Genomic DNA, 24,018 nt, shown 5'->3' with positions numbered 1-24,018 from the left:
CAGATCGCCTACCTTGATAAAGTGCTGCAGCGTTGTGGCATGCAGAATGCAAAATCTGCGCCAACTCCTCTCCCTGCAGGCTATCGACCCGAGCCTCACAATGGCCCGGTCAATCCTACTCTTCGTAGCCGGTTCCAAACCGTGATCGGTTCCTTGCTCTACATTATGCTTGGAACTCGACCGGACATCAGCTATGCAGTTACCAAGTTAGCGCAATTTGCTGCTAATCCATCTCAAGCCCATTTAGATAAAGCGCTGTACATCTGCCGCTATCTAATCGGGACTCGTAATTACACACTAGCTTTTGATGGTGCTAGTGGACTTGGTATTACTGCGTGCACTGATTCGGACTGGGCATCAGATCCCAGTACCAGGAAGTCCCAAACCGGTTACTTCCTTAAATTAGCCAATGGCATATTCAGTTGGCAGTCGAGAGCGCAGAAAACTGTTGCGCTATCCTCCACTGAAGCCGAGTACATGGCGCTCAGTGATTGTAGCCGCCAATGTGTATGGGTTAGACAACTCTTTGAAGAGTTAGGCTACCAACTCGGCCCCATTCCTATTTGCGGTGACAACCAAGGATCTATATTCCTTGCGTCTAATCCAGTCACCGAGCGAAGGTCTAAACACATTGACATTCGCTATCACTATATCAGGGAAGTCATCGAGCAGAAGAAAGTTGAAGTATTCTACATCGATGGCGAGAATAACCCTGCAGACATGTTCACTAAGAACTTAGGGCATGTCAAGTTCCTGCGCTTCAGAGCGCAACTTGGACTTAGGTTTTACAAGTAATCTAAGTCAGCCCAACGCTTGCGTGCGCGATTATCCGCGGCACTTAGCAAGGGGGAGTGTTGAACTAGGCGCTGACTTAGCTGCCAGGTTCTACAATGTACCAGAACATACCGGAACCCTCTGGAATATTCTGGTATATTCCATTATTGTACAAAGGCACGGAGCTCATGTGGGTCAGTGACATCATAGGTGGAGCTCAGTAGGATTATAGATATTCCACGTAGCTTAGTCAGCCTATGGGCCACAGTGTATATAAACCCTGCAGCTCTGCTGCCTAATGACAAGGGTCGTTTATACGAGCTTTACCAGTAGCTACAGCATCCAACCAATACAGGTGAGTTGTGTAGGGCGCACTGTGCGTGCTGCTGCCTCCATAACTCTTCATCAGTATTGAGGTGACGCGGTATCGTACACATTTAAAGGGTACAGAGGGAAGCGTGGCTGGCACAGCATCAGCACAGCGTGCTAAAATCCGGTTCCGCATGTGGTGACGATCAATATTCAATGCTGATCAGCGCCCACTGTCACGGGCCTTACAATACTTGGACCGTTTGACTTGCAGCTTCATCGTGACCACTAAGATACCTTCGGCCAGAGAACAGAGTTGATTCTGGAGATGTTATGAAACTGTACCTATGCCGACACCCCTTGCAGAGCCTTGCCACCCTGGACGGGATGAATTCTCGAGGCGTCGTTCAGCGACCAAGCCATACACAGACACTGCCCGATACATGGCTCCCGCCGCATTCATCAGATATGTATTATACTGAACATAGATGTATATGGATGTGAAGACGCAGGGAGAGCATACGGAGCCAGTGCAACGCTCCCCAGGCCTCGGCCTACGATTTCACGCTTTCCGCCTCGACGGCGAAATCAACGAAAGTTGAGTGGTCTTGTATGGACACATGTGAAGCTATGATCGTCTCTCGAAGTCCGATCAACGCCGCTGGGACTCCGAGCTTTTCGGCTACTGCCCTGTTCTCGGACGAACAGAATGCCAGGAGTGAATCCGCAGCGACGGCCAGGAACTGTGACAATGTGAGCCCGTGACACACATATCTGAAATCATGCCGCCTACAAGATGTTGGTCGCCCAGGAGCTTATGGAACTCCGCAAGTTGCTCCCTATGGCGTTCATCCGCGCTATCATGAGGGACAACCCTCGCGGACGAACCGCTGGTCGTCAGGGTGTTTACGACAGCAATGTCCTTGTACAGCTTTCCCGGTGGTCCTTTAGCCTGACATTTTGCGACCACGACATCGAGTGTAGACTGCTCCAGCGACGCCCCAAGGTTTGCATCTTGGAAAGCTATTGGGATCGTGGTTTCAGGATTGATCGCAAGAAGGAATGGCTTAGGGACAGTCTGTGCACTGCGTATCTTTCAAACAATGTTATCGAGGACGTGTGTTAAGGAGACTCACTCGGAGGATGACGGGGCACTCAATGAATTGCTAGGCATGACGCTCGCACCCAGTCCCCTGAAAGGATAATGTCAATATTATGACCCTCGGTGGCCGTCTCAACACTCACAGTGGCCCAAAAATGGTAGACTGGCTCCACATCGCACTGAACGAAGGTCTTACAAGGGTCTCAGGATCCGCGCCGTTCAAAGAAATAGCTCTGACACTTGTTCTTCAGCAAAGATCCTATGAAAAGCTGAAGGAAAGCATACACATTGGCAATAGGCGCAGGCTGTTCACCCGCAGAAGGCTCGACATGCATTTGGACGTCCTCGGAAGCGGGAAGACCGCCTGCTTCGGAGTTCGAGCCCGCAGCCTCTAGAAGTTGTTCACCCGCCGGTGGTACCCTCGAAGTCTTCGACTCGACAGACGTTGTGACGGAAGAATGCTGAAGTACTAGTTGGTCGTCTGAACTACCGTCATCATTAACCACCTCGAACGGCAGAACCTGATCTGGGTCAAATTCTACTGGGCCAATGCGGGGTTCTGACGGGTCTTCCAGCGCCGCAGGACGTTCTGGAACGAATTTACCCTTCATTGTTGCTAACGTGCCTTTTGCGAAGGTCAAGAGAGAACTCTTTCGGGGCGTGACCCCTTTATAGGGGACCTTCACAGGGCCGACAACTTGGGATGAAGTTCCCTTTCCTTTTGGACTTTGTTTTAGGGCGGAAGGAGGGTCTCGTAGTGCCAGCTTGCCCGATTGTTTTCTTTCAGTCGGTGTCTCGCCGTTTACTTGTTGACGACCAGAGGGCTCAGCGGCAAATCTAACGACGGGCTTGGCAGCGGGACTTCGATTAGCATGCGACGACGAGACCTCTTGCGAAGAACCCGAGGACGTGCCACTGGCAGCCAACTGCGCCGCCACGCGCATAGCGTCTTCATCTTCACCCCCCGCTACGGCATCCGGGTCCGTCACACCGTCAGCATCGTCATCTGTATAGTACAATTGGAGTGAGCCAGTATGACAGGAAGACCGGAGTTCTTATACCAGTGGCATGCTGTAGATCGGGCTCAAAGCTGCGACCTGCTTCGACCTCATCTCCCTCAACCGATGGAGGGATTTCTGAGGGCGACCGATTCTGTCGCTTCCTTGTACGTGGACTTACGTTGGGCTTTGCCGGAGTAGACTTAGAGGGACTCATGGTCATTTCGACTACAGGGACGGTCTTTCTCCGAGAATCTCCGGTCGACCGCCGTTTGGGGCGTTTAGTAGCAGGAGAAACTGCCGAAGCAGCCAAAGCCTTGCTACTCGGCGTACGTGGCCGTTTCTCCCTTGGACTTGGCTCGACAGGAGCTGGGGAACGATCTCTTTTCCGCTTCGATGCTGAGCCCCGAGATGTACTGGCAGGCGTTTCCGGCTCCCGCTTCGTTTGTCGTACCGTGCTTGTCCTAACGTGGCTGCCTTCTTCCTTTTCAGGGGGGGATCCTTCGTTTTCGGGCGACTTTCCCTTGCCCATACCTGATCTGACATGTAGGACAGCAGTCGAGAGGACTATATAGCAACTCACGGGGAGGACCAACAGGGAACACTATCTCTCCTTTTTTGAAAGCCGTCGCATCAGTTATATCCCGGCCACCGACGTCCACACGCGACCAGAAGTGCGACAAGAAATGTTCAGAGCCTCCGCTAAAAGACTCTATCGGTTCCCAGCTACGGGTGGGAACGTCCAAGTATGAAATTAGCCTTGAGTCGTGTCTTGCATGCTACCATAGCTTGGAACGTACGTGTTGTCGTTCTCGCCGTCAAATCCTTTCCACTAGAACACACTCTCAGCTGAGCGTAAAGCGGAACAACCAAAGAAGTGACGGGCATACTTTCACATAGTACTTCTATCATTTGTGGCGGTTACAGTCGGCTTCATCATCTCCATGAGATACGAGGAAACGCACCCATTGAAGCTTCTTTCCCCTCTTAACGGCCACTTTGGCCTGTACGATTGTCTCTGTGGATTCCCTGAGTTCCTGCCAGGAGCATCGGACGAAACCTGTTCCTCACCGACTTCATAGACGTCTTGTTCTTCGGCCATTTTGCCGTCGTCGAATACGGTCCCGATGCACGTTGAAGATGAGGAGTCTGTGACGGTCGCGTCTCCGGAACGTTACCACACGCGAGGACGGGATACGCCGACGCGCCCTAGACGCGTGTTCTAAATATATGACCCCCTCCGCACCGCCTCGAGCAGCGCCATGGTCGAGCATAGCTTGATAAACAATAATTAATTGGCGTCTAACGCTTCTCTCCCTCTCGCGACTGTCTTCACTGCAGCCTTCATAGCACCGCTGCAGCGGCCGAAGCATTCTTTCGGAGTCCGCGATACCCAGGAACTGCGCGGTGTGGGCTGTCCGACATGATCATCGTCGACAAAGCGGCTGCAGAACGCGGTGTTAATGGCGAGTTTCCCTCTCAACGACCTCCTCCATATACGCCAATCCCCAACGACCAGCCGCCCCTACTATCGCCTCCACAAGCCGCCCTTGAGCGCGAGGTCCCTGTGACACAGGCGGGCCGCCGCCGTCCTGGCGCACCTTTACTCTCATTTCCAGATGCCTCTATACCACCTACCGCTGTGCAGCCCATGAGAAGCCCAATGCTATCACCTGAGATGCAAGAGGCTGTCGTTGGGTCTCAGTATCAACAGCGACGTGAGTTCACCGGTGAATGCATAAGCAGGAAGGCAACAGCTAAGATATCCGCAGTACTAGCACGATGTGCGCGAGGTGATCATGATAGGCACGCAGAGTACGGAGTTGGCGGGATCATTACTGCGGTGTTATGTTTCCCTATAGGTCTCTGCTGCTTGTTGTGAGCTGCGCGTCTTTTGGACGCAACGAAGTCATGCTAACCAGCCTCAACAGTATGGACCGCGAAGTGAAATGCTCACGCTGTGGGGAGCGCCTAGTATAACTCCCGCTTCCGACGGATCTACATCGCAGACCGCATACACTGGGTTTGGTTACCTCTGGCCTCAGGACTCATCCATATACCGGGCCATGTTCAGGCTTCTTGCTATCTTCAACCCAGAAGAACAATTTTTATCAATTGTATCAGTATAATTCGCTTGCATATCATCCGGTTCACTATGGGACATTACTACGTAGCTTTTACTATCCAAACTCGACTATCAACGAAACGGAGCAGAGAGAGCAGAAAGTAGGACATCTTATGGTACATTACCAAAAACGTAGAGGGTGTATAAAGAGAATCTCATCTCCAAGATAGCCAGCCGTCCATTCAAGATGCAAGATCGATGTTGGTCAACGTCGTGAGGGGCGCCTTTCGTTGTCTCAGCAGGGAGCGCACGGAGCATTTCCTTTTGATCACAACGGCCAAATCCTACGGTGCACAAATGTGAGCCTGCGATTCGTGCCCTCGAGCCTAGCCAGAAGACTCGCCACAACCAAATCTGAAAATCGTCGACGCCTCGCAGACTCTCGTGTCTTTTTTCCTTTGTTCAAGTCCAATGCTACTTGGAGGTTAGACGCTTCCTGGTTGGGTTCCCACAAATCATCCTGAATACCGCGTTACATGGATACATGCTGACCGTGGCGCGTCACGTACCCATGACATGGTTGGTACGGGTTGATTGCAGTCATATCTGTAGTCGACGGTTGTCTGGGGGCGGTGAGTACGACTCGGGGCGATATTCCCGCGGAGTGCCTTACCATGAGCGGATTACGAAAGCGGACTGGATAATGGGCGGAATATGAATCGCTGTCGTCGTGCCACGACAAGTCGCACTGAGGGAGAGGAGAAGAATCGAATGCTTCGTTCAAAACTAGGGTAAATGAAGGATATGCAGGCTCCATGCGGGGCAGCATTAATGATAAAAAGAAGCAGCACTCGGAGCGGGCGGAGATAGTCTAGGAGGACAGACTCAGCTGTACATAGGGAAGAGAGAGAACGGAGACCAGGTCGAGGGTACAAGGCGCCCTTATATGCGACGGACGGCGGACGTGTGTAAAGATTTGATAAAGTGGGGATCCCTTAGCATATTAGCAGACGGCCCTGCCACTTTCGGACCCGCCGCGAATTCCCAAGGTCATCGAGTCGAAGGGTTGAACGAACCTTCGATAACGTGTTCTTACTCCATTATTCCGGGACTAAGGGGGCCAGCGGTTGCGCCGCCGACAGCTGGGTAACTGGAGACACCCGAGAATGTTACGGCATTGCAAACGCAGCTTGTCCTACGCGCCTCTGATGCGCAAGAAGACCTAAGCTAGATATCGGCTCGTCGTATACAGCATCCTGCTCCAGCTTTAGTGGTGCTGCAAAGCTTGCGGATATCTGGTCTACGCGCACGTCGAAGAGACGAAAACAAAGGAGTCCATTGAGCGGATCTCGATCACGCCGCATGCGATATTCGGACACAGAGCCGTCTTCTGGCCTATCCTGAGAGCTGGGGTACCATCTGAAAGGCCTGGGTACTTTGTATACCACGCCGCCGCCAGCAAAGGCACCAGAGCCAGCCAAACAGTTCTTGTTGCTTTCCTGCGCGGGCGCCGTCATTCCTGGTGCGCGAATTTGCTTCCGTGTCTGCGTGGTTGACCTGTCCCGCACGGGCAAGTCGCGGAGGTGACATCTCCATAAGTTTGCACCAAATCTCCTTGTGAGTTCGTATCCCCCACATCCTGCTTTTTATTCCGTATTAGCATTGGATTCCACACATCCTTCAAGACACGTCCGGAACAAGATCCCGTGATAGAGTCACAACACGTGATAACGTGACCGTCACGTGTCCCATCATAAAGAGCGGACGACAGCGAGGCACGTCTCTTCTCTTTATCTCTCACCACCGAATAGTATGCAAACTGAGTTGTCATACTTTCCCAAAGCCTGCATCAAGCTTCGTGTGATGAAGACAAGAACATTCAAGAGAATAGCAAGTCCACTCATCAAGACTAGCATACGAAGAATGCGAACTTAAAAAGACACGCCCAACGACGCTCACAAACTTGCAGTGAAACAAGATGAAACTCACTTGTTATTATTTACTGTAAGACTCCCTTCTCAAATGAACAGATTTTTGCCCCAAAGCACCGCCATCGTATGAAATTGAAGGATCAAGTCGACGACGCCCAACGGCAAAAGTTACACTCCAAGCCGCAAGCTAGAGTTTTGAGTAAGCCGTTACATCGTTGAACGACCCATAGCTCGAGCAAAAGATACCGAAACCCGAAGACTGGAAGAAAAGCTGCAAGTTCCCACTGATAGCACCGACACCAAGAGCGAAACGCAAGAATCCAGAACCCAGCTGTGACCCGATCTACCGACCGTGAATGCGGTCAAAATTCAGTTATTTTAACTTGTCCAGGCGGGCAGATGCCACAGAAGATGCCACAGAAGAATCCACAGGGCGATACAGAGTCGAAGACTGCAAGAAGACGGGATTACCAGTACAAGAGGAAACCTTCAACGACGACGCGGACGGCTGGGAGCGGACGCCATCGATCAGGGTGGTCCCCCGGTCCTCGGCTGGCGACTCTCGGCAACCGGACCCACACACCCACCTCCTGCAACTTATCTCAAAATTATGCCTTCAATTGCTCACCATCTTTCCCTGCTTCTGGCTCAGAAAATTACCTCCTGCCTTCGGGACTACGTTAGAGAAATCCTGCGCGATTCTGTGGCTTTCTACGTAGTTTTTTTGTGAATCCTGGTCTTTCGATCTCCGCTACACTCGTTCTCAGCAACGATGCCGGGCTCTCTACCTCTGAGTTCACCTACTTCGACATCAGCCAGCCCTTCAGACACCGGGAAACTCAGCGAGCCAAGAACTTGACGGCCGAGCACTCCCCGGGAACATATCATGCTTGGCCGCCAATTTGAATCTGACTTGGCTTGACTCTGTCACTGGATTTCGCGCAATTATTGACTCTCGACCGACGAAAGCTAGCGCTCAGGCCATTGTAGCGAGAAGAATAATGGGAAGCAAGGCTAGAAAGGGTGAGGAGCGAAGGGTTGATTGCCTCGAAGGACGACGTCTCCACAGAAGTCTGCTACGAACTCAACTAGTCTCCACTGCTGCTCGGACACGCCTTATCCTGAGCAGCCTCTACCAGACACCATTCTCACATCCTGCTGGCACCGGATGTATGGAAGTAGCGGGTGTAGAAACCCGCGTTGTGGCGATATGCGGTTGATCAAGCCATCACAGTACGTTTGTGGATGAACTCGAGAAAGGTGAGCCCGTCGGGCAAGATAGCGAGACGGTTTGGCTTCCAGGCAGAGATTTGCAGTTACTCTCTGTTCTGTCCAGGTCCTGTAATTCGCACCGCCTATGGACCGGCCGGATGTGGTCGCACTGATTGTACATCTCCATCCGAATAGAATTTATCGCCCGTGATGACGGGTCAATCTAAAGCAGATATATCTACAGGACTCTAATCGAGAATAAAACACACAATGAGCTGTTCCTGGCCTATTCGACCGTTCGGTATGCCTCCCGTTGATTTTAGCCCACGACAATTTTACCAGCGGTACGAATCTCGTCATTCTGCCGACGATATCATAACTCTATTCCAGGAACTCTTTAGCTATCCATGCAAGGACAGTGAGCTTCATGCATCCGCCATTCTTACCCGTATGAACTTCAGTGACCAATCGTTCTTCGTCGCGCTTTGCCCCGAACATTTTGCTGGAACTCAACGTTAACCGGGCAGACACGGGCAGCGGCCCCGAGCCTGATTGACTCGAAGGCGCCTAATAGTGCTGGAGTTCTTTCCTATCCATCTTGGCTTCCCATGGCAGCAAGCAAGATCTCGACACCACTATGGACGAAGCTCCCTGACGTCGGTACTTTGCGCGCGTCAAGTGCTTCCAACCATAGGCAAATGAGAAGCCTTCTTCGCTGCATGCTGGATTTGCATTTCATACAGGTCCTATCAGTTTTCGATTCGTTGTACGTCCGAAATATATGAATGCTCTAACACCTTCGAGGCCAGGCGGCGTTTAGCACCAATGTAACTCGGAGTGACTCCTCAGTTTGTATGTGCCCGTTAGACTGAGTCTGGACTGTAGAATATCCACTCTAAGGGCTGCAGCGATTATTGCTTCTCTGTTCTTCTCCAGTGCCGAACCAGGGCGCGTTTTGCCTGATCCGGTAATTGCCCGCCAAAGTGGCGCTGTGCACCGCAGTTTAATCCAAGCTTACCAGGAGTTCACTGGCATACATACAGCAGACGCACCTTACTATACTCGTTTCGCTCTGCACTTCAGCTGGTTGCCAGAATACGAAGCCCAACAGAAGTCATTCTGAAGTTTGCCAGAGGACCAAATATACTGCCCCACCCCCTGCCTGCCATGCTTGACCATTGCTCCATATCCCACAAAGGTATGCTCACGATACCATGGTCAAAGTGTTGGTGCTCATACTATTTTTGAGCAGGCGGCATAGTCCTGTGGTCGCGTGCTTTCACGCCTACAGCCTCGCAGATCGCTTCATCTCCAGCATCCCCTGTCAACTCCCTCATTAGAGAGGCTCTTATCGAAGGCCGCACAACGGAGAAGTATGAGAAAGATGGGTATGCCGTCAAATGGACGTTTGTGAACGACCTGGAGTTAATCTTCGTTGTGAGTAATAGGCTTTGCCAGCTTTCGCGAGATGTCCGAACGGTGTACAGGTCGCATACCAACGCATCTTACAATTGACATATGTCGAAGACCTCCTAACTGCGATTAGGACGCTCTTTGTCAAGCTATTTGAACCGTTCCTGGCGACCTTTGTCGCCTCTCTGCATGCAATGAATGCCGGAAAGCTATCTACACCTGCTACTTCCAAAGGTGTAACTCCTACAATCTGGGATTTCTCCAAAGCGTTCGAAGGCTGGGACAACATGTTTGATAAGCTGTTGAGGACATTCGAGGAAAAGGCGGCGCAGGTGAGTAGATTGCTTCCAGCCTGGTACTGTTGAATAATGCTGTATCTCAGGAACGCCGATCTCGCATTAGACCTCCTGTAAGTCGCCCTGTGGCGACCGAGCTTTCGACTCCCCCGTCCGACGATCAGAGCACTAGTACGCATATATCCTATCCCTCATGAGTATTTTCTTATCAGAGTTTCCCAGTTCCATCTCAGACTGCCTCGGATTATCTCGACGAGCAGCAGATTTCACGGAACGTTCATGCTCTGAAGAGCCGCCTGCGTGGTAGAGGAGGCCGGAGAGGGGGGCGTGGCCTCGGACGAGTGGAGTCAGGAAGCGGAAGAGAAAGTCATCCGAATTCCGAGTGAGTATTCGGTCTCTCTATATAACTTGCGGTCCTGATAGATCATGTTACAGCTCCGACACGCCGTCCAGGTCGAAACGCAAAGCAAAGGCAAAAGAACAGCGAAAGTGGGGCGAATCGGCACCTAGCGAAACTGACATGGCCGCACTCGACTTCAGCATGGATAAGTCCTCTGCAGATGGCAATGGGCGATCAGAGAACCTTGACCTGGACGCTCTGGTTGACCAGACCTCCCTCGGGACAAGAACCGAAGACGGGTTATATGAGATCAAAGACTGGGAGTTCGGCAAGGGTAGCAGCGACTTTACCGACGCAGTCATCTCGCAGGCCCTGAAAGCCAATGGTGTCGCAAGTGCGCCGAAAGCGCAGTCCTCCACCTCGTCTCTAGGAGCCCTTGGATCGTTGTTTGCACGCTTCACGGGTTCGAAGGTGCTTACGGAGGACGACCTGAAGCCTGTCTTGGAGGCGATGAAGCAGCATCTCATGAAGAAAAATGTCGCTAAGGACATTGCTGACAAGGTCTGTGAGGGTGTAGGCGAGGGCCTGGTGGGCAAGAAAATCGGTGGATTGCAGAGTATGTGTACAAATCTCTACTGAGAGGCGTGCTAGCTCTGAAATCTCGGTTCAGCCATAAACGCAGCCGTTCGCGTAGCGCTGTCCAACTCGATAACGCGCATATTGACGCCCAAAACGTCAACGGATTTATTGCTTTCCATCCGGACGAAGCTGAATTCGCCGTTGCCATCTACTCAACAGCGTCTCCCTTACAGCATGACATTCGTTGGGGTGAATGGAGTTGGGAAAAGTACGAACTTGAGCAAGGTCGCCTTTTGGCTGATCCAAAATGGGTTTAGGGTGCTGATCGCCGCATGTGATACTTTCCGGTGCGTATCACGAAACCTTCGTGTACAGTGCTGCGTTAATGGCAAATGACTGCTGTCGGTAGGAGCGGCGCTGTGGAACAGCTGCGTGTCCACGTCCGAAACCTTAGTATGCTCGGCGTGGACGGGGCCACTGACAGCAAGGGGCGAGTTGAGCTCTTCGAGAGAGGCTATGGGAAAGATGCCGCTGCCATCGCGAAGGAGGCCATAACCTACGGTCTGTCGGAGATGGTCTTTGCTAATAGTGGGAGTACAGCTGACACACTTGTCTTTTTAGCCAAAGATCATGATTTTGACGTGGTCCTGATTGATACGGCGGGGCGGATGCAGGATAACGAGGTCCGTCTTGTTGAACCTGGGAAGGTTGTCCTGGATCGTGTTGACTGATGATCATCTCCAGCCTCTCATGCGTGCTCTGGCCAAGGTACTGTTATTATTCTTAGTCAAGCTATGCTTATACGTTGTTCATGGTTGACTAACGTGCGACGGCATCATAGTTGGTTGCCGTGAATAACCCGGACAAGATTATCTTTGTCGGGGAGGCCCTCGTAGGCAATGAAGCAGTTGATCAACTTACGAAGTTCGACAGAGCCTTAAGAGACTTCTCAGCTGCCTCAGGTGGTGCGGGCAAGGGACGTGGTATTGACGGGATGCTGGTCACGAAGTGGGATACCGTTGATGATAAGGCGAGTCCCTGAATGAATGAGGTACCTCTTGGCTATACATGCTTATTCTGCGGATAGGTTGGAGCCGCGCTGTCGATGACATACGTTACAGGACAACCCATCATCTTTGTCGGCACTGGGCAGGTAGGTGCATTTGCATATTCGAAGTCCGATCAGATTGCTCACTCCGGATGTTGCATAGACGTATACAGATCTACGGCAGTTGAGGGTAGCTAATGTTGTCCAGGCTATCCTGAGCGACTGAGCGGGGTTTCGGCCTCACCTCGCTCTTTTCGCGACCGCATATGCTTAGAAGAGGTTTAGCATGCCGTTCCGACAAGTCGTATTCTAAAATCTGTGTCATATGTATGCCCATACGGACATGTGGATGTTCCGATGTTATCCCATATATCTTTAGATGTACAGACCTTGAGTATTGTACCCATGTGAGACCATCCACTACTAATTCTACATATTACGGGCATGTTCTATAGACTAAGGAGGGACACTTCAAGTGCCAAGAACATAATAAACAACAGGTTAAGGGTAATGATCCAGCTAGTAATGTGTACAACAGAACGAGAAATCACGAACTAGAAGACACACGACTATCAGGTGCTACCTACGGACTTGGAAGTGGAACTGGTGTACAATAGCAATATAGGAAGAAACAAGGTCCAAGGAAGAGGGAAACCGACGGGATTGAGGGGCAGGGTTCCCTTGCAATGAAGCACGTTAATAGGTTCCTGCGCACGAGGCCCCGATCCGCACTTCTTCGGATCATTGTCAACCCTCCCCCTCACCCCCGTCGCAATGCATAAGTTACTACTACTAGACATGCGCACGACCCTTGCCCTACAAGGCACGCCCTGCTGCAATCGGCGCCTTTTCAATAATCCGCTCATGGAACGACGACGCTTCAAACGGCGGCGGCGCTTCTTCCAAGTCTTTGTTTACCAAGTACATCGACATGGGGTTATTCGGTGTTCCCGGCCGTGCCCGAGCGTAGGAGTATGCCATGAATTCTGCCGACGGCGGGATACGCTTCCGCCGCGCGCGGCGCCGCAGGCAGATGAGGAGTGTGGCTGCGGCAAGGAGGGCAACGACCCCGCCTACGACGCCGCCCGCGATGGCACCTGTGTTGGTACGAGCGGCACGGAGATCCTGGGAGCCGGATTGGAACAGCCCGGACTCGGATGGGGTGGAGATAATCGAAGACGATCCAATGGATGCCGTTGCTCCGGACGAATAGCTAGACGAAGAGGTAATAATGGTGGACGGTGCCTTGGGCGCAGAGTCAGTCGATAGTGTGCTGCACCCTAAATTGTGCCGGTATCAATATACACAGTGAGGCTGGTGCAGAATGGGAAATCTCACCGGACGCAGGACTTGCTGTGCAAGACGAGACCACTGGCATAGTGCTACTTTCGGATGGACTGTCACCGCTTACAGCCGTCGAAGACGGGGATGATGGGGATGTAACCCCCATAGTCGTCGTATTAGGTGCTGGAATTGTTGCAGATATAGATGAGGAAGAAGTGCTGTTGGGTGTCACAGTCCCTGAGTGACTGAAGCCTTGGCAGCCAACTAGCTGCGCAGTGAGTAAACAGATGTACGATTTGTTCAAGGACGCCATACCTGCCAGTGAATGTCTTGTGCAGGAAATGTCAGAGGCAAGCCCTTCTTCCGGGTCGTCCTCTTCGGGGTCTCCCTCTTGCCGCTTACTCTAGTTGATCCCTGGTTGTCAGTCGCAGTACGAGCCAGACAGAGGTCCGCCTCACTTGTCTATCGCCAGAGACAGCGGCAAGAACGAAGACCGCGTAGCGCTTAATCCAGCTTGAGCAGGAGCTTGGATTGTGTTCCATGACTTTGTCCGACACGGGGAGTCGTCGTGCCCAGCACAAGTCGTCGGCATGTACAGGTCGGAAGAAAGGAGAGCGCTCGCGTCTGCATGCAGCGTAGCCTGGGGACGTAACTCGAGGCGGTGGCCGGAGGCATCAGCGAGAACTGCCAGAGAAACTGACCAACTGATGTTTTGATTCACCGTCCCACTGCAACACAGTCTCAGCGCGCAGCAGCCACAATCCCAGTTTGGCAAGCCTATTAGAAGCATGTGCCGCCGGCCCAATGCCATCATGCTCTCCAGACTCACAGCAGCCACAGCCAGGCGTGCATTCTCCTCCTCTGTCCCCGCCGCCATGCGCATCGTCGAGGTCCCTGTCCGCTCGGACAACTACGCGTATTTGATTATTTCAGAGGGAAACAAGGCCGCCGCCGTCGACCCGTACGATGTGCCCAAGGTCCAGGCCGCTGCGCAGAAACTCGGTGTAGAGATCGTTGCAGCTATCACCACTCACCATCACCACGACCATAGCGGTGGAAACCAGGTGATTGCGGCTTGCTTTGATAAATAAATTGCTCTAAACTTTGCTGACCGTCGTCCGCTGGAAGTAGAAATTCGTATGTAGCAAGCTTGATTACTAATAGGTCAAGGTACGGTAGCCTGACGCGTCTGTCCAGGCTGAAGCCTACCCTGGCGCCCCCATCTACGGAGGCAGCAAACAGATCCCGGCATTGACCAACCTCGTCAAGGACAAAGATGAATTCAAGGTCGACTCCATCTCCGTCAAGTAAGCCGATCATCTGTGCTCTGCACTTAACATTCTGACCCACATCCATCTCCACCCCTAGATGTCTCGCGACGCCGTGCCATACTCAAGACTCCATCTGCTATCACGTTACCGACTCCTCCCCCCACAAAGGAGGCGTCTTCACCGGCGACACCCTATTCATCGCCGGATGCGGTCGCTTTTTCGAGGGAACTGGGGATGAGATGAACAAGGCCTTGTCGTACCTATCGACCTTGCCTCCGGAGACCATTGTGTTCAATGGGCACGAGTATACCAAAGGCAACCTTGCCTTTGCCAAGAGCGTAGATCCCGAAAACAAGGCGCTCGGTAGGCTGGAGGAGTTAGTCAAGAAGAACGACATCACAACAGGGTTGACCACCATCGGCGACGAGAAGGAGTGGAACCCCTTCATGAGGTTGACCAGCAGTTCTATCTTGTGAGTCACCCTCCGGCTCTAGTGTTGCAACCGCCAGTGCTGATGCAAGAGGTACGTAGGAGTGCCACGGGAGCATCCCAAGGCACACCTGAGGGCTCGATCATGGACACATTGCGAGAGATGAAGAACAGCTTCAGGGGGTGAGTGAATGAGGTATGTCTGCTGCTGCCTACATTTTGGTAGTCGTAAAGCCATGCACTTATATCTGACGTCTTCTCAGGCCAGCTAGCCGTCTGTGACTAAGAAAGCGGGTTGGAAGATAACTAAATGTGTACTACAACAGCATGATTATATATGTATATGTATAACGGCAGTGTAAGATGCAGAACCCAGTTGCTGTATGATAAATGACTCAGAAAGTGTCACCACTCTTGTTCTACAGCACCATTAGATTTTGCATTGCATTATTGGGTGAGTACTGACATGACCAGATTTTACCGTAACCACCGAAAAAAGGTCCAGACATAACAGAATATTGTACACAGCCGTAAGGGGTATGGCATACATGCGGTCCAGGACAGGCAAGGGTACAACACTTAGGACATGCCCACCATTTTGAGAACAGCCGTCCGGGCGTAAGGAATGTACGAGAGTGTGTACCATGTGTATGCAAGGTACTCGATGATCACGAACACTAGGAAACCAGGTTAGCACGGGGGTTCGCAAAATAAGGCGAGACGCAAGGAGGGAACTTACGGATGCACAGAAGCTGCAGTGATTGAACGCATGGTCAAGATGTGGCGTAGTGAGGATGAGAATAGAAAGCGCACGTACGTCGCTGCCTATGACGAAGGCACCTACGAAGACCAGCACTATAGACCCGAGGAAGATAATCGTGGCGAGCACTCGGACGGGCTTGAACATCTGTCCCATAGCATATCAGTCCACCGTTGGAGGACGCTAACGAGATTATACATACGAGCTTGAGTTGCTTAAAGAACTACATTTCCACAAATGGTCAAGTCCTGAACAATAGAAGAGAAAGGATAGACGTACGCCTATTAAGAATCCAGTGCCGACGAGCGAAATGATTGTGCCCAAGACATAGAGCACTTCATGCGAAGTGGGAAGGTCAATGAACTTGAACCCCGTACGAAGCAAGGCCTCCGGCGACTCACGCGCAAAACTCCCTAGCAAGCCAATGAATAGCAACGCCGACCCGATAATACTCAGTATGAAACCCGTTACGAGACTGCATGGCCCCGCCACCGTGCCAGCAGTCAGTGTCATTGTGTAAGAGGGCTCGGCGTAGCGCTCACCATCCCACAAAGCCATACAGCCTCTGCGTCCTCGTCAACCCCAGGAACGAAAACGCCGAGTCCCCCTCGAAGAACTGGTTGTCTGGGATGACGCTTGACGCGGCCTCAAGGTTAAACCACCCTTTCGAAGATGCCATGATATACTACTGGTGCTTGAGGATTTGAACGGGCTCAGTTCGGAATTAGATGAGGTTCAAGGACAGAAAGGATACGAGTAGGGAGGTCGAATGTGGATGCCGGTGGTCGTACGTCGTTCCGCAGCCTGCTGCACGTAAAGAACGGGTCGGACGAATCAGTCTCAGCTTCTGACCTTGGGCCCGCAACGTGGGCAACTCGGCGAATGTCAGTCGCAGCCTTCTAACCTCCGATGCATCACTCCGGCCCTCGATGTCAGTGCTCTCAGAGCACTGGGATTCAGATATGATGGCCGTTCTCAGGAGTGTGATAGAAAGGGCTTCCAATATGCATTGTATATATTTCTTTTTGCTCCGTAGTGCTAGAATAATGCCTGAACATGGTGGTAATACGTATACAGAACATGCCCGAGCGCCGTCTATCGAAGACTTGGTATAACATCGTAAGGAGACAAGACGTAACAGTTCATCGAACTCGTAAGATTCGTACCGTGCGCAAAGCGAGACTAGAAAGCAAGATTCAGTAACAAGGGTGCGGCCTTGGATCAACAAAGCCACCGGCAAAGGACAGAGCAGTAAAACTTTCCGGAGAACGACTACAGCGGCTTGCGACTGAGGACGTCCTGAACATCGGAGATCACCCTAGCTGAGTCTTGCAGCTGAGGCGAGCCACCGGGGAGAATAGAAAGGCGCTGTCTTGTAGTATTAAGCATCTGTTGGACGTTAGGTAGCACGCGGGCGATGTATGGAGAGATTAGAGGGTCCTAGGTATGGAGAGATCAGAAGCTGGGTATGAAGCTCAGAAAGAAGATCATACATTGGTATTGAGGATGGAGGCGGCGCGCTGCAGCCACCAGAGAGATGACTTGAAGCTTTCATCGACAGGGGACGTCTCGCCAACGGCGGCGGCCAGCTGGAGGGACATTAGACGAACATACATTTGATACACGCCGCTGTACTCACTCGATGGACAAGTGTCAGGACTACCGCTTGCGACAAAGGACTGGGGCCAGACAGGGGCATGATAACCTCAGGATTGGACCGCGCCAGCAATTCGCGCAGCTGTCGGGGATCCTGAGTGCCCAGGACGGCCAGATACGTGTCATCCCACTCTTCATTTGTGGCAGGAGGCGTCTGTCGGATGACAGGAGGTGGTGGAGGCGGAGGAGGTGCGATAGGGTGGGACGCTTGGGGGGCAGCGATGTTGGGTGGCATCCATGGTCCAGGGACAGAGGACGGACCCAGAGGTTGGTATGGCCCATGACTCTGAGCGTATGCCGACGACTGCGAGGCGGTCGGTAGACTCGGCTGTCGCATATGAGATTGATTATATTGAGGGAGGCTAGTCTGTGAACTACTGGGGACTGGAGAGGCACGATTTTGGAGGGCGTGATGGCTAGAGGGAACGCTCAAGGAAGCATTCATGCTCAAATATTTGACTTGATCAGACAGGGTCCGGACATTTTGCTCGAGCTCTCTGATCAGAGACTGCGCAAACATTAGACTTGGACCGCTAGCTTTCACTGGCCGCACGTACCTCATGTCCCCGCAGTGTCTCGGTCTGCCATGACATGATGTCCTTCCTGAGGGTTGCAAGCTCAGAGCGGATCTCATGAGATATGTCTTGTTGCATGGAAGAGGTCTGTTGCGAGTAAGCCGGTATGAGGGTCTTAGTAACAGCGTCCTTGACCTGACGCTCGATAATCGGCGTGACTGTTGAAGAGAAGTTCCTAGCGAAGTGAGTGGAAACGTCAGGACGCAACAGCATCCTTTCAATCTCGTTTGGTAGACTCTACGGACGGAGATTCAGAACCAGCTGAAGACGAAGAACGAACAGCGTACCTGCTTCACGGCGTCTGAAACGCCCTTTGCTATTTGGCCATTCACCAAAGACTTGACCTCATTTTTGGTGATATTCTCGAGAGACGGCAGGACGGAATTTTGCACTTCATTCTTGACCGCCATTTCCACGACGCGAGTCGTGTTCTTTGTCAACTCGTTCGAAATCAGCTTCAGAAGTTTCTCTTGTCTAGCGAAATCAGCTGCCTGCTCGCTGACCCTGACTTCCTCCAACCGTTGGTCTGTTGGGAGAATTACTTCAGCTACCGGGTTAAACCAACCTGATAAGGAGTGGGTACACACGTTGCTTATCCAACTCCTTTCCGATCAGCCGGCCGAGTCGGGTATGGAGGCTCTCCTCCATCCTCTTCATCTCCTTCGAGATGTTGCTCGGAACAGAAGGATCAGCCAGTGCCTGCTCTTCCTTGCCGGCCCTCTCCTTGCCAGAGTCACCGTCTTTCCAGCCGACGCTCTTGCCCTTAGCTGCTTTCCCTTTCATGTCTTGGAAACGGCCTTCCTCGCGAGCCTGTTCACTATCGACCTCCTCGGATGGAGGGGTTCTGGGTCTGGCAGGAGCAGCGGACAGACCGACAGACTGAGCGGCATAGGACTGTTGCAGAGGTCCATGGACATCTTGGATAGACTGAACCTGGCGTTTCCTGCCGATATCGCCGCGAGTTGCAGGCCCAGCAACAGGAGGCACAGATGTCGGGAATCTAGAGGAGACACTCGCGAGGGCCGAATCGTACCATTCCTTGCGGATCAGCACCTGGTCGACACCACCCGAGTGAACGGAAAACGCAACCAGCGCTAACTCTCCCGGGGGCACTTTTGCCGCGACGCAAGCAGCACGGGCCTCGTCTCCGTGAGGATCGGCATCGCCGGTAAGGATGACGAAGTGGATAGTTGGCTTGGGTCCGCCGAACTCAACCACCCGGTCGAAAGCTCCTCTCACTTCGTCGCCGTTGGCATGAGTTTCGGGCAGCTCAATATTGATTTTCAGCGCGATCATACTATCCCGCCTGTTGTTGGCAATCCAGAGAGTTTGTATTCGAGAGTCATAATTCGCATGGCCGAACATATCAGGGTCGTCCTTGTCCCCATTTACGAACTTGACAGAAGAAAGGACGTTCTTGCTCATAATTGGGAGGAGCTGGAAAATGGTACCGTTCTTCCGGCCAATGACAACTCCGTTGTCCACTATAGTAATGGAAGATGGAAGGTCTTCTCCTCGGATTTTTTGTGACCAGAAAGGCAGTCTATCACGAATACTCCAGTACGTCAGGGCAGAGTCCTCAGAAATCGTAGCAATTGCATAGTTGTAGACGTCGAAGTCGAAGGAGATGAGGGGCTATGATAAATCATTCAGTAAAACAAAGGAGATCCTGCTTTGCCAGACTTACCGCGGACATATTGAAGATATGACTCGTGCGCGATAGCTCGGACTGAGAAATAGGATCACCACCAAAGGCATGGGCAGCATCCGCTATGTTGATGAGATAGACCTTGCTCTCCGACGCGACGGCCAGCGTATCCGGGTCCTTCGGATGCCATTTGACACTGTGTAGCGCCTCCGCTCCGCTAGAGGGGTAAACGCAGAGCAACAACTGACCACTGTAACCGTACGTTAAGCCAGGTGGGAACAGATATGACACAATCCACTTACGGAACATCGTCTGTGATGACTTCAGGCAAGTCCCAAACCACGAAGCCTCCATCGGACGTCACACCGGCCAGCCTGTTGCGGTATACCGCCATGTCGGTGACAGCCGTAGACTGGGGGAAGATAGGAGGGAGTTGCAAGAGCGTACGATCGCCACTTGACCTGGATATGACGCGAATACGTCCTCGGGTCATCGCATATGCTACCCAGTGCGTAGCGCCTATAGTCGTACCGGGCAGGAACGTCGAATCAACTTTCACGAGGGCTATGGCGGTTGACTTGACGGCATCCCGAGGGGCTTGTATCTCGTCCAAGGGCTGAGAGACATCGACGAATATGTTTTGGGTGTGAGGACTAGTCATGAAGTAGGAGTTAACCGTGATAGCAGGATGTACGACAGGATAGACTTACCCAGGGCTTGCACGAGATTTGTTTCGCTGGCCAGCAGCCTTACCGCCTCTGCCGTCATGCCCACCATTCTTGGATCGAGGCACAGGAGAACTTTCCTTGTCTCTTCGCCCGGGTGGGCCATTTCCTTGCCCTCCGGGCTGGCCCAGGGGCGACTCAGTCGACCGGGGTTGTTGTTGACGATGCTGAGCAGCAACCTTCGGGGGCGACGCTCGAGGAGAGACATGTTCGGCTGGCTTCGGAGGCAAGGGAGGGGGAGGCAAGATAGGCCCGGCCTGTTCAGCGGCGGAAGAGTCATCACTGCGTTGGTAGGGATCATAGGAGCTCTGGGGTGCCTGCGCCCGTTGAGGAGCCGGTAAAGGTGGCTGTCCCCTTGTCAACTGGTCCATAAGATTCTCGACGGATTTCCGCTTGGGGTCCGTGGAAACAGACACCGAAGTCCAGGAGTCTTCGCTCGGCGGCTCAGCGGGGGCAGGCTTCTTCTTCGCCGAAGAAGACGAGGACGCCAGTGCGTCGAATGGAGATACAAAATCAAACATAGATTTCCGTGTCGGGGAAGGAGGTTGTGGTGGAGGTTGCTGGGCAGGATATTGTGACGGGCGCGCAGCAGGCTCACGGGAAGCCTCATGCGGACCAAACGAGGCCCCAAGAATGTCATATATGTCGTTTTCATGGTGTGAAGGCGTGTCAAGCGAGGAATCAATATAGCTAGGAGAGGAGCCCGAAGGCTGAATGTTGCGCTGGGAATCAGTGTAATCGGACCGCGGTGCGTTACTATTGAGAAATTGTTAGATATATGCCATACTGAAGCACGATCCCAGGAAGGGCTGTATAAAGACCGCATGCAGTCCGTTGGATCCACGTCCAAAGTCAACAGCCAAGCTCCGCGAGAGCTTCCGTCGCAACACTGTGCAGACTATCGCGCTCCCACCACTGAGAACTGCGACTTACCCTGACATCAGCTGTTCCAGCAAAAAGTTGCCCCGGGCCTCATTGCTGGTTGCATAACCAGCTCTCTGAGCCGATCCAGGAGGTGTAGGAATTTGCTGGGGAGCGGGCGCTTCACTGGCACTAGCCTCAGGCGCAGCGGGAGCAGATGAGCCTACAGACCCCAGAAGAGATAATAAGGCGCTCTGTCTATCCGTAGCCGCGGCACCCGGTGCTGAGGACGCCGTCATGGACGACATGGGGGTTGCAGGCGCCGAGTTATTATTATGTACAGGCGGTCCGTAAGAAATTCCGCTCCCGCCAGCCGGAGCAGCGTTGAGGTTCTGAAACAAGGAATCAAGATGGTTCGGAGGCGAGGAGCGTGTGGATTCATGAAGAGATAGAGGGGGAGATACGCGTGCTTGCTGCGATAGCATGGATGGAGGCAGATGAGGACCGTACGGCGGGAGTTGGGATTGGGAGCCAGGCGGAGTCGAACCCCTCGAGAAGAGCTGGGGAACGTTGTCTGAGCGGTCCATTAGACGTAAAACACAGTACAAAACTTATGAGAGAGAGAGGAGACGGGGGAGAGAGGGATAGAGGATACCCTGGACCGCACTGCAAGTTACTCAGCTCTGTGCGCGACTGCCTCATTGCCGACACGAGGGAGGGCGGAACTTGCCGCAGCACCTTCATTGGTCGCCACAGCTCAATGGGCAAATCGACAGGATTGTTCGTGCATGCATCAAGACGTGTTCAAGCCAAAATCGCATTGTGACCCACTTTATTTCACGAATTGACGGCATATTACAGGAGAGAATAGCAGGCGTCGGTAACGTCGAACACATATTTTCGGCCACGTTCGAGGACACACAGAGGGTGTAGTAGGGTGCGCGGGGAGCCGACGAAAGTGCGACGAAGGGCAGAGATAAATGCTTCTATAGCCGGAGTATCACCGGGCTCCAAGAGTATAGACGATCCCAGCGACGCGCATGTATTGTATCGTCCAATGGCTGCCGCCCGGACACTTCGGCATAAGGTTAAGTTGAATGGATGTCCTTCGCTATTATAACAGGTACATATAGAAACGTCTGCAGGCTGAACAATGCACATCAAGTCATAATGAATGCTTCAGAGATGTGCCTTCATGGCAAATACACCGGGACGGATGGGATCGACTGCCACATACGACTGCTATCTGGTCTGGTTCGATCCACTTCACAAGGGCATTGAATCCAAACATGCATAGATAAAACAGCGGAGGCGGGAAATACCCTGGGATCAGGAAAGGGGGATATCTACCCCCTCGAACCACGCTAGATGACTTCAACGAACCCGAGGTGACCATCGCACACTTGTAAATGACACCCCAGCTCTCCCGGTGCTACTTGGGGCATCGCACAGCACTTGCGAGATTTCTTGAGACCCCGTCAACAGGAAGTAACATCCAGTATCATCTGACTTGACCGTATTAAAGGCCCCGAGGAAGCGAGGAGCGGAGGCGGGGTTCAGCGATAGGAGATAGCATAGCCGCAATATCTCATCAAGGAGAGAAAGTAAGTGGAGCCCCCTACTCAGCGATTTCTAGAGCTGGGGCAAGATAGGCATGCAAATCGACCTTCAACCCGACTCGAGCACAAATCCCTCGGAACATGCCCGTCAAATGATCCGCGACGGTTCTGCATGCGGGTATCTGGACTGGAGGGCCCCTCCTGGGCTAGCTTGTTTAGACATCTAAGGGACAGTCAGTTGGCGCAAAGTGCGGAAAAAGCAAACGTGACAGGGACGCTCGCTGGTTATACTCTCCTCCTTGAAGCGTGACAGCTGTGGGTCCTGATGTTTGGGGAAAATACGGCCAGAGCTCCTGTCAGTACACAGGGACACCTCAAGGAAGGTCCGAAAGCGTAGGACGAGATACCTGATGAACAACCATCGATTGTCCAGTTCTGCTGCCCCATATGCTTTCCGCCTCACACAGCTTATACGGCATTCGATCTAGCAGGATTAACCCGGATGGTCGGCGTAGCATCTCGGCCGTTGGGGAGACAAGCGGCACCTACGCTGTAGCGGGCACAAACCCCTCAACTTCGAGATAAACGCTGAATGCGGCTTTCAGCTGCGCATTCACACAGCTGGCGAAGGCGGGACGCGGTATCAGTGCCATGTCATTTTCTCAGATAGATGGATCGGACATACGGCAACAATTCAAGCCGGGCATGGCTGCGAACCGCTGCCGTTCTGTCGAGCGGCAGCTGCGGCTGGGCCCCAGCTATCGGAGCCAACTGCACTCACCTTGACATGACGTGTCCGAGAAAGACACGGACAGAACGACGATTCTACAGCAATTCAGAGGTAGCCGTTTCATGCCGTGCTATTTCAGGGCGAACGCAACGTGCGAACGCTCAGTATACCCGAGCAAGAACACATACATCACTTGAATTATTGAATGGGTGACTTTGAATTCATACCAGCTTCTAACTGGCAAGTGTGATGCAACTCAGATGTTAGTACTCTGAAGGCGCGGCGGCCATCAGATAAGCCCAGCATATCTTATCGCTCAGCGCGCGAAGTGGTTTCGGGTCCGTCAGCTAGAAGCCGCTGCAACCTAGTGAACCCGACGCTATACCGAACTCCCAAACCTTCCTGCGGGATCTAAAGGAGATGCGTGGAAAAGGCCACAGATGCTTGGAAGTT

General features: G+C 52.7%; 8 protein-coding genes across 8 annotated transcripts; 3 read left to right on the top strand and 5 right to left on the bottom strand.

Moving 5' to 3' along the window:
* Positions 1-1,637: 1,637 nt before the first annotated feature.
* GLOTRDRAFT_136861 (uncharacterized protein) lies at positions 1,638-4,285 on the bottom strand (the record flags this gene model as incomplete). Its single annotated transcript, XM_007865165.1, has 11 exons — positions 1,638-1,826; positions 1,877-2,168; positions 2,220-2,276; positions 2,329-2,418; positions 2,471-3,191; positions 3,247-3,717; positions 3,767-3,909; positions 3,984-4,015; positions 4,074-4,088; positions 4,149-4,201; positions 4,255-4,285. The coding sequence occupies 11 exons, from the start codon at positions 4,283-4,285 to the stop codon at positions 1,638-1,640; spliced, it is 2,094 nt and encodes a 697-aa protein (XP_007863356.1).
* A 549-nt stretch (positions 4,286-4,834) lies between these two features.
* Positions 4,835-5,163, top strand: GLOTRDRAFT_37428 (uncharacterized protein; the record flags this gene model as incomplete). Its single annotated transcript, XM_007864782.1, has 3 exons — positions 4,835-4,901; positions 4,956-5,061; positions 5,115-5,163. 3 exons carry the CDS (start codon positions 4,835-4,837, stop codon positions 5,161-5,163), a joined length of 222 nt encoding a protein of 73 aa, XP_007862973.1.
* Positions 5,164-6,417: 1,254 nt separating this feature from the next.
* GLOTRDRAFT_91590 (uncharacterized protein) lies at positions 6,418-6,765 on the bottom strand (the record flags this gene model as incomplete). Its single annotated transcript, XM_007865164.1, has 1 exon — positions 6,418-6,765. The coding sequence occupies one exon, from the start codon at positions 6,763-6,765 to the stop codon at positions 6,418-6,420; it is 348 nt and encodes a 115-aa protein (XP_007863355.1).
* Positions 6,766-9,558: 2,793 nt separating this feature from the next.
* GLOTRDRAFT_136860 (P-loop containing nucleoside triphosphate hydrolase protein) lies at positions 9,559-12,778 on the top strand (the record flags this gene model as incomplete). Its single annotated transcript, XM_007865163.1, has 13 exons — positions 9,559-9,589; positions 9,644-9,828; positions 9,879-10,136; positions 10,187-10,271; positions 10,323-10,482; positions 10,536-11,056; positions 11,111-11,366; positions 11,429-11,580; positions 11,641-11,702; positions 11,764-11,787; positions 11,861-12,049; positions 12,107-12,172; positions 12,231-12,778. 13 exons carry the CDS (start codon positions 9,559-9,561, stop codon positions 12,291-12,293), a joined length of 2,052 nt encoding a protein of 683 aa, XP_007863354.1. The 3' UTR covers positions 12,294-12,778.
* A 105-nt stretch (positions 12,779-12,883) lies between these two features.
* GLOTRDRAFT_136859 (uncharacterized protein) lies at positions 12,884-13,957 on the bottom strand (the record flags this gene model as incomplete). Its single annotated transcript, XM_007865162.1, has 4 exons — positions 13,810-13,957; positions 13,667-13,754; positions 13,406-13,615; positions 12,884-13,347 (listed from the first exon to the last, which is right to left on the bottom strand). Exons 1-4 carry the CDS (start codon positions 13,891-13,893, stop codon positions 12,884-12,886), a joined length of 846 nt encoding a protein of 281 aa, XP_007863353.1. The 5' UTR covers positions 13,894-13,957.
* Positions 13,958-14,194: 237 nt separating this feature from the next.
* GLOTRDRAFT_136858 (Metallo-hydrolase/oxidoreductase) lies at positions 14,195-15,463 on the top strand. Its single transcript, XM_007865161.1, has 6 exons — positions 14,195-14,415; positions 14,483-14,488; positions 14,549-14,658; positions 14,720-15,094; positions 15,154-15,247; positions 15,315-15,463. Exons 1-5 carry the CDS (start codon positions 14,227-14,229, stop codon positions 15,236-15,238), a joined length of 765 nt encoding a protein of 254 aa, XP_007863352.1. The 5' UTR covers positions 14,195-14,226; the 3' UTR covers positions 15,239-15,247; positions 15,315-15,463.
* Positions 15,464-15,485: 22 nt separating this feature from the next.
* On the bottom strand, positions 15,486-16,674 carry GLOTRDRAFT_56669 (SFT2-domain-containing protein). The gene is made up of 7 exons (XM_007864828.1): positions 16,354-16,674; positions 16,213-16,286; positions 16,091-16,146; positions 16,014-16,034; positions 15,869-15,958; positions 15,791-15,803; positions 15,486-15,728 (listed from the first exon to the last, which is right to left on the bottom strand). Exons 1-7 carry the CDS (start codon positions 16,488-16,490, stop codon positions 15,631-15,633), a joined length of 489 nt encoding a protein of 162 aa, XP_007863019.1. The 5' UTR covers positions 16,491-16,674; the 3' UTR covers positions 15,486-15,630.
* Positions 16,675-17,083: 409 nt separating this feature from the next.
* GLOTRDRAFT_104018 (uncharacterized protein) lies at positions 17,084-21,761 on the bottom strand (the record flags this gene model as incomplete). Its single annotated transcript, XM_007865160.1, has 10 exons — positions 17,084-17,251; positions 17,305-17,400; positions 17,451-17,975; positions 18,025-18,279; positions 18,330-18,568; positions 18,630-19,677; positions 19,730-19,940; positions 19,993-20,343; positions 20,401-21,171; positions 21,349-21,761. 10 exons carry the CDS (start codon positions 21,759-21,761, stop codon positions 17,084-17,086), a joined length of 4,077 nt encoding a protein of 1,358 aa, XP_007863351.1.
* Between the last annotated feature and the right edge of the window lie 2,257 nt (positions 21,762-24,018).

This window comes from Gloeophyllum trabeum, assembly GCF_000344685.1.
Source record: "Gloeophyllum trabeum ATCC 11539 unplaced genomic scaffold GLOTRscaffold_00003, whole genome shotgun sequence".
Taxonomy (NCBI): domain Eukaryota; kingdom Fungi; phylum Basidiomycota; class Agaricomycetes; order Gloeophyllales; family Gloeophyllaceae; genus Gloeophyllum; species Gloeophyllum trabeum.
The sequence above is the reverse complement of the archived record's forward strand: the minus strand, read 5'-3'. Positions and strand labels throughout refer to the sequence as shown.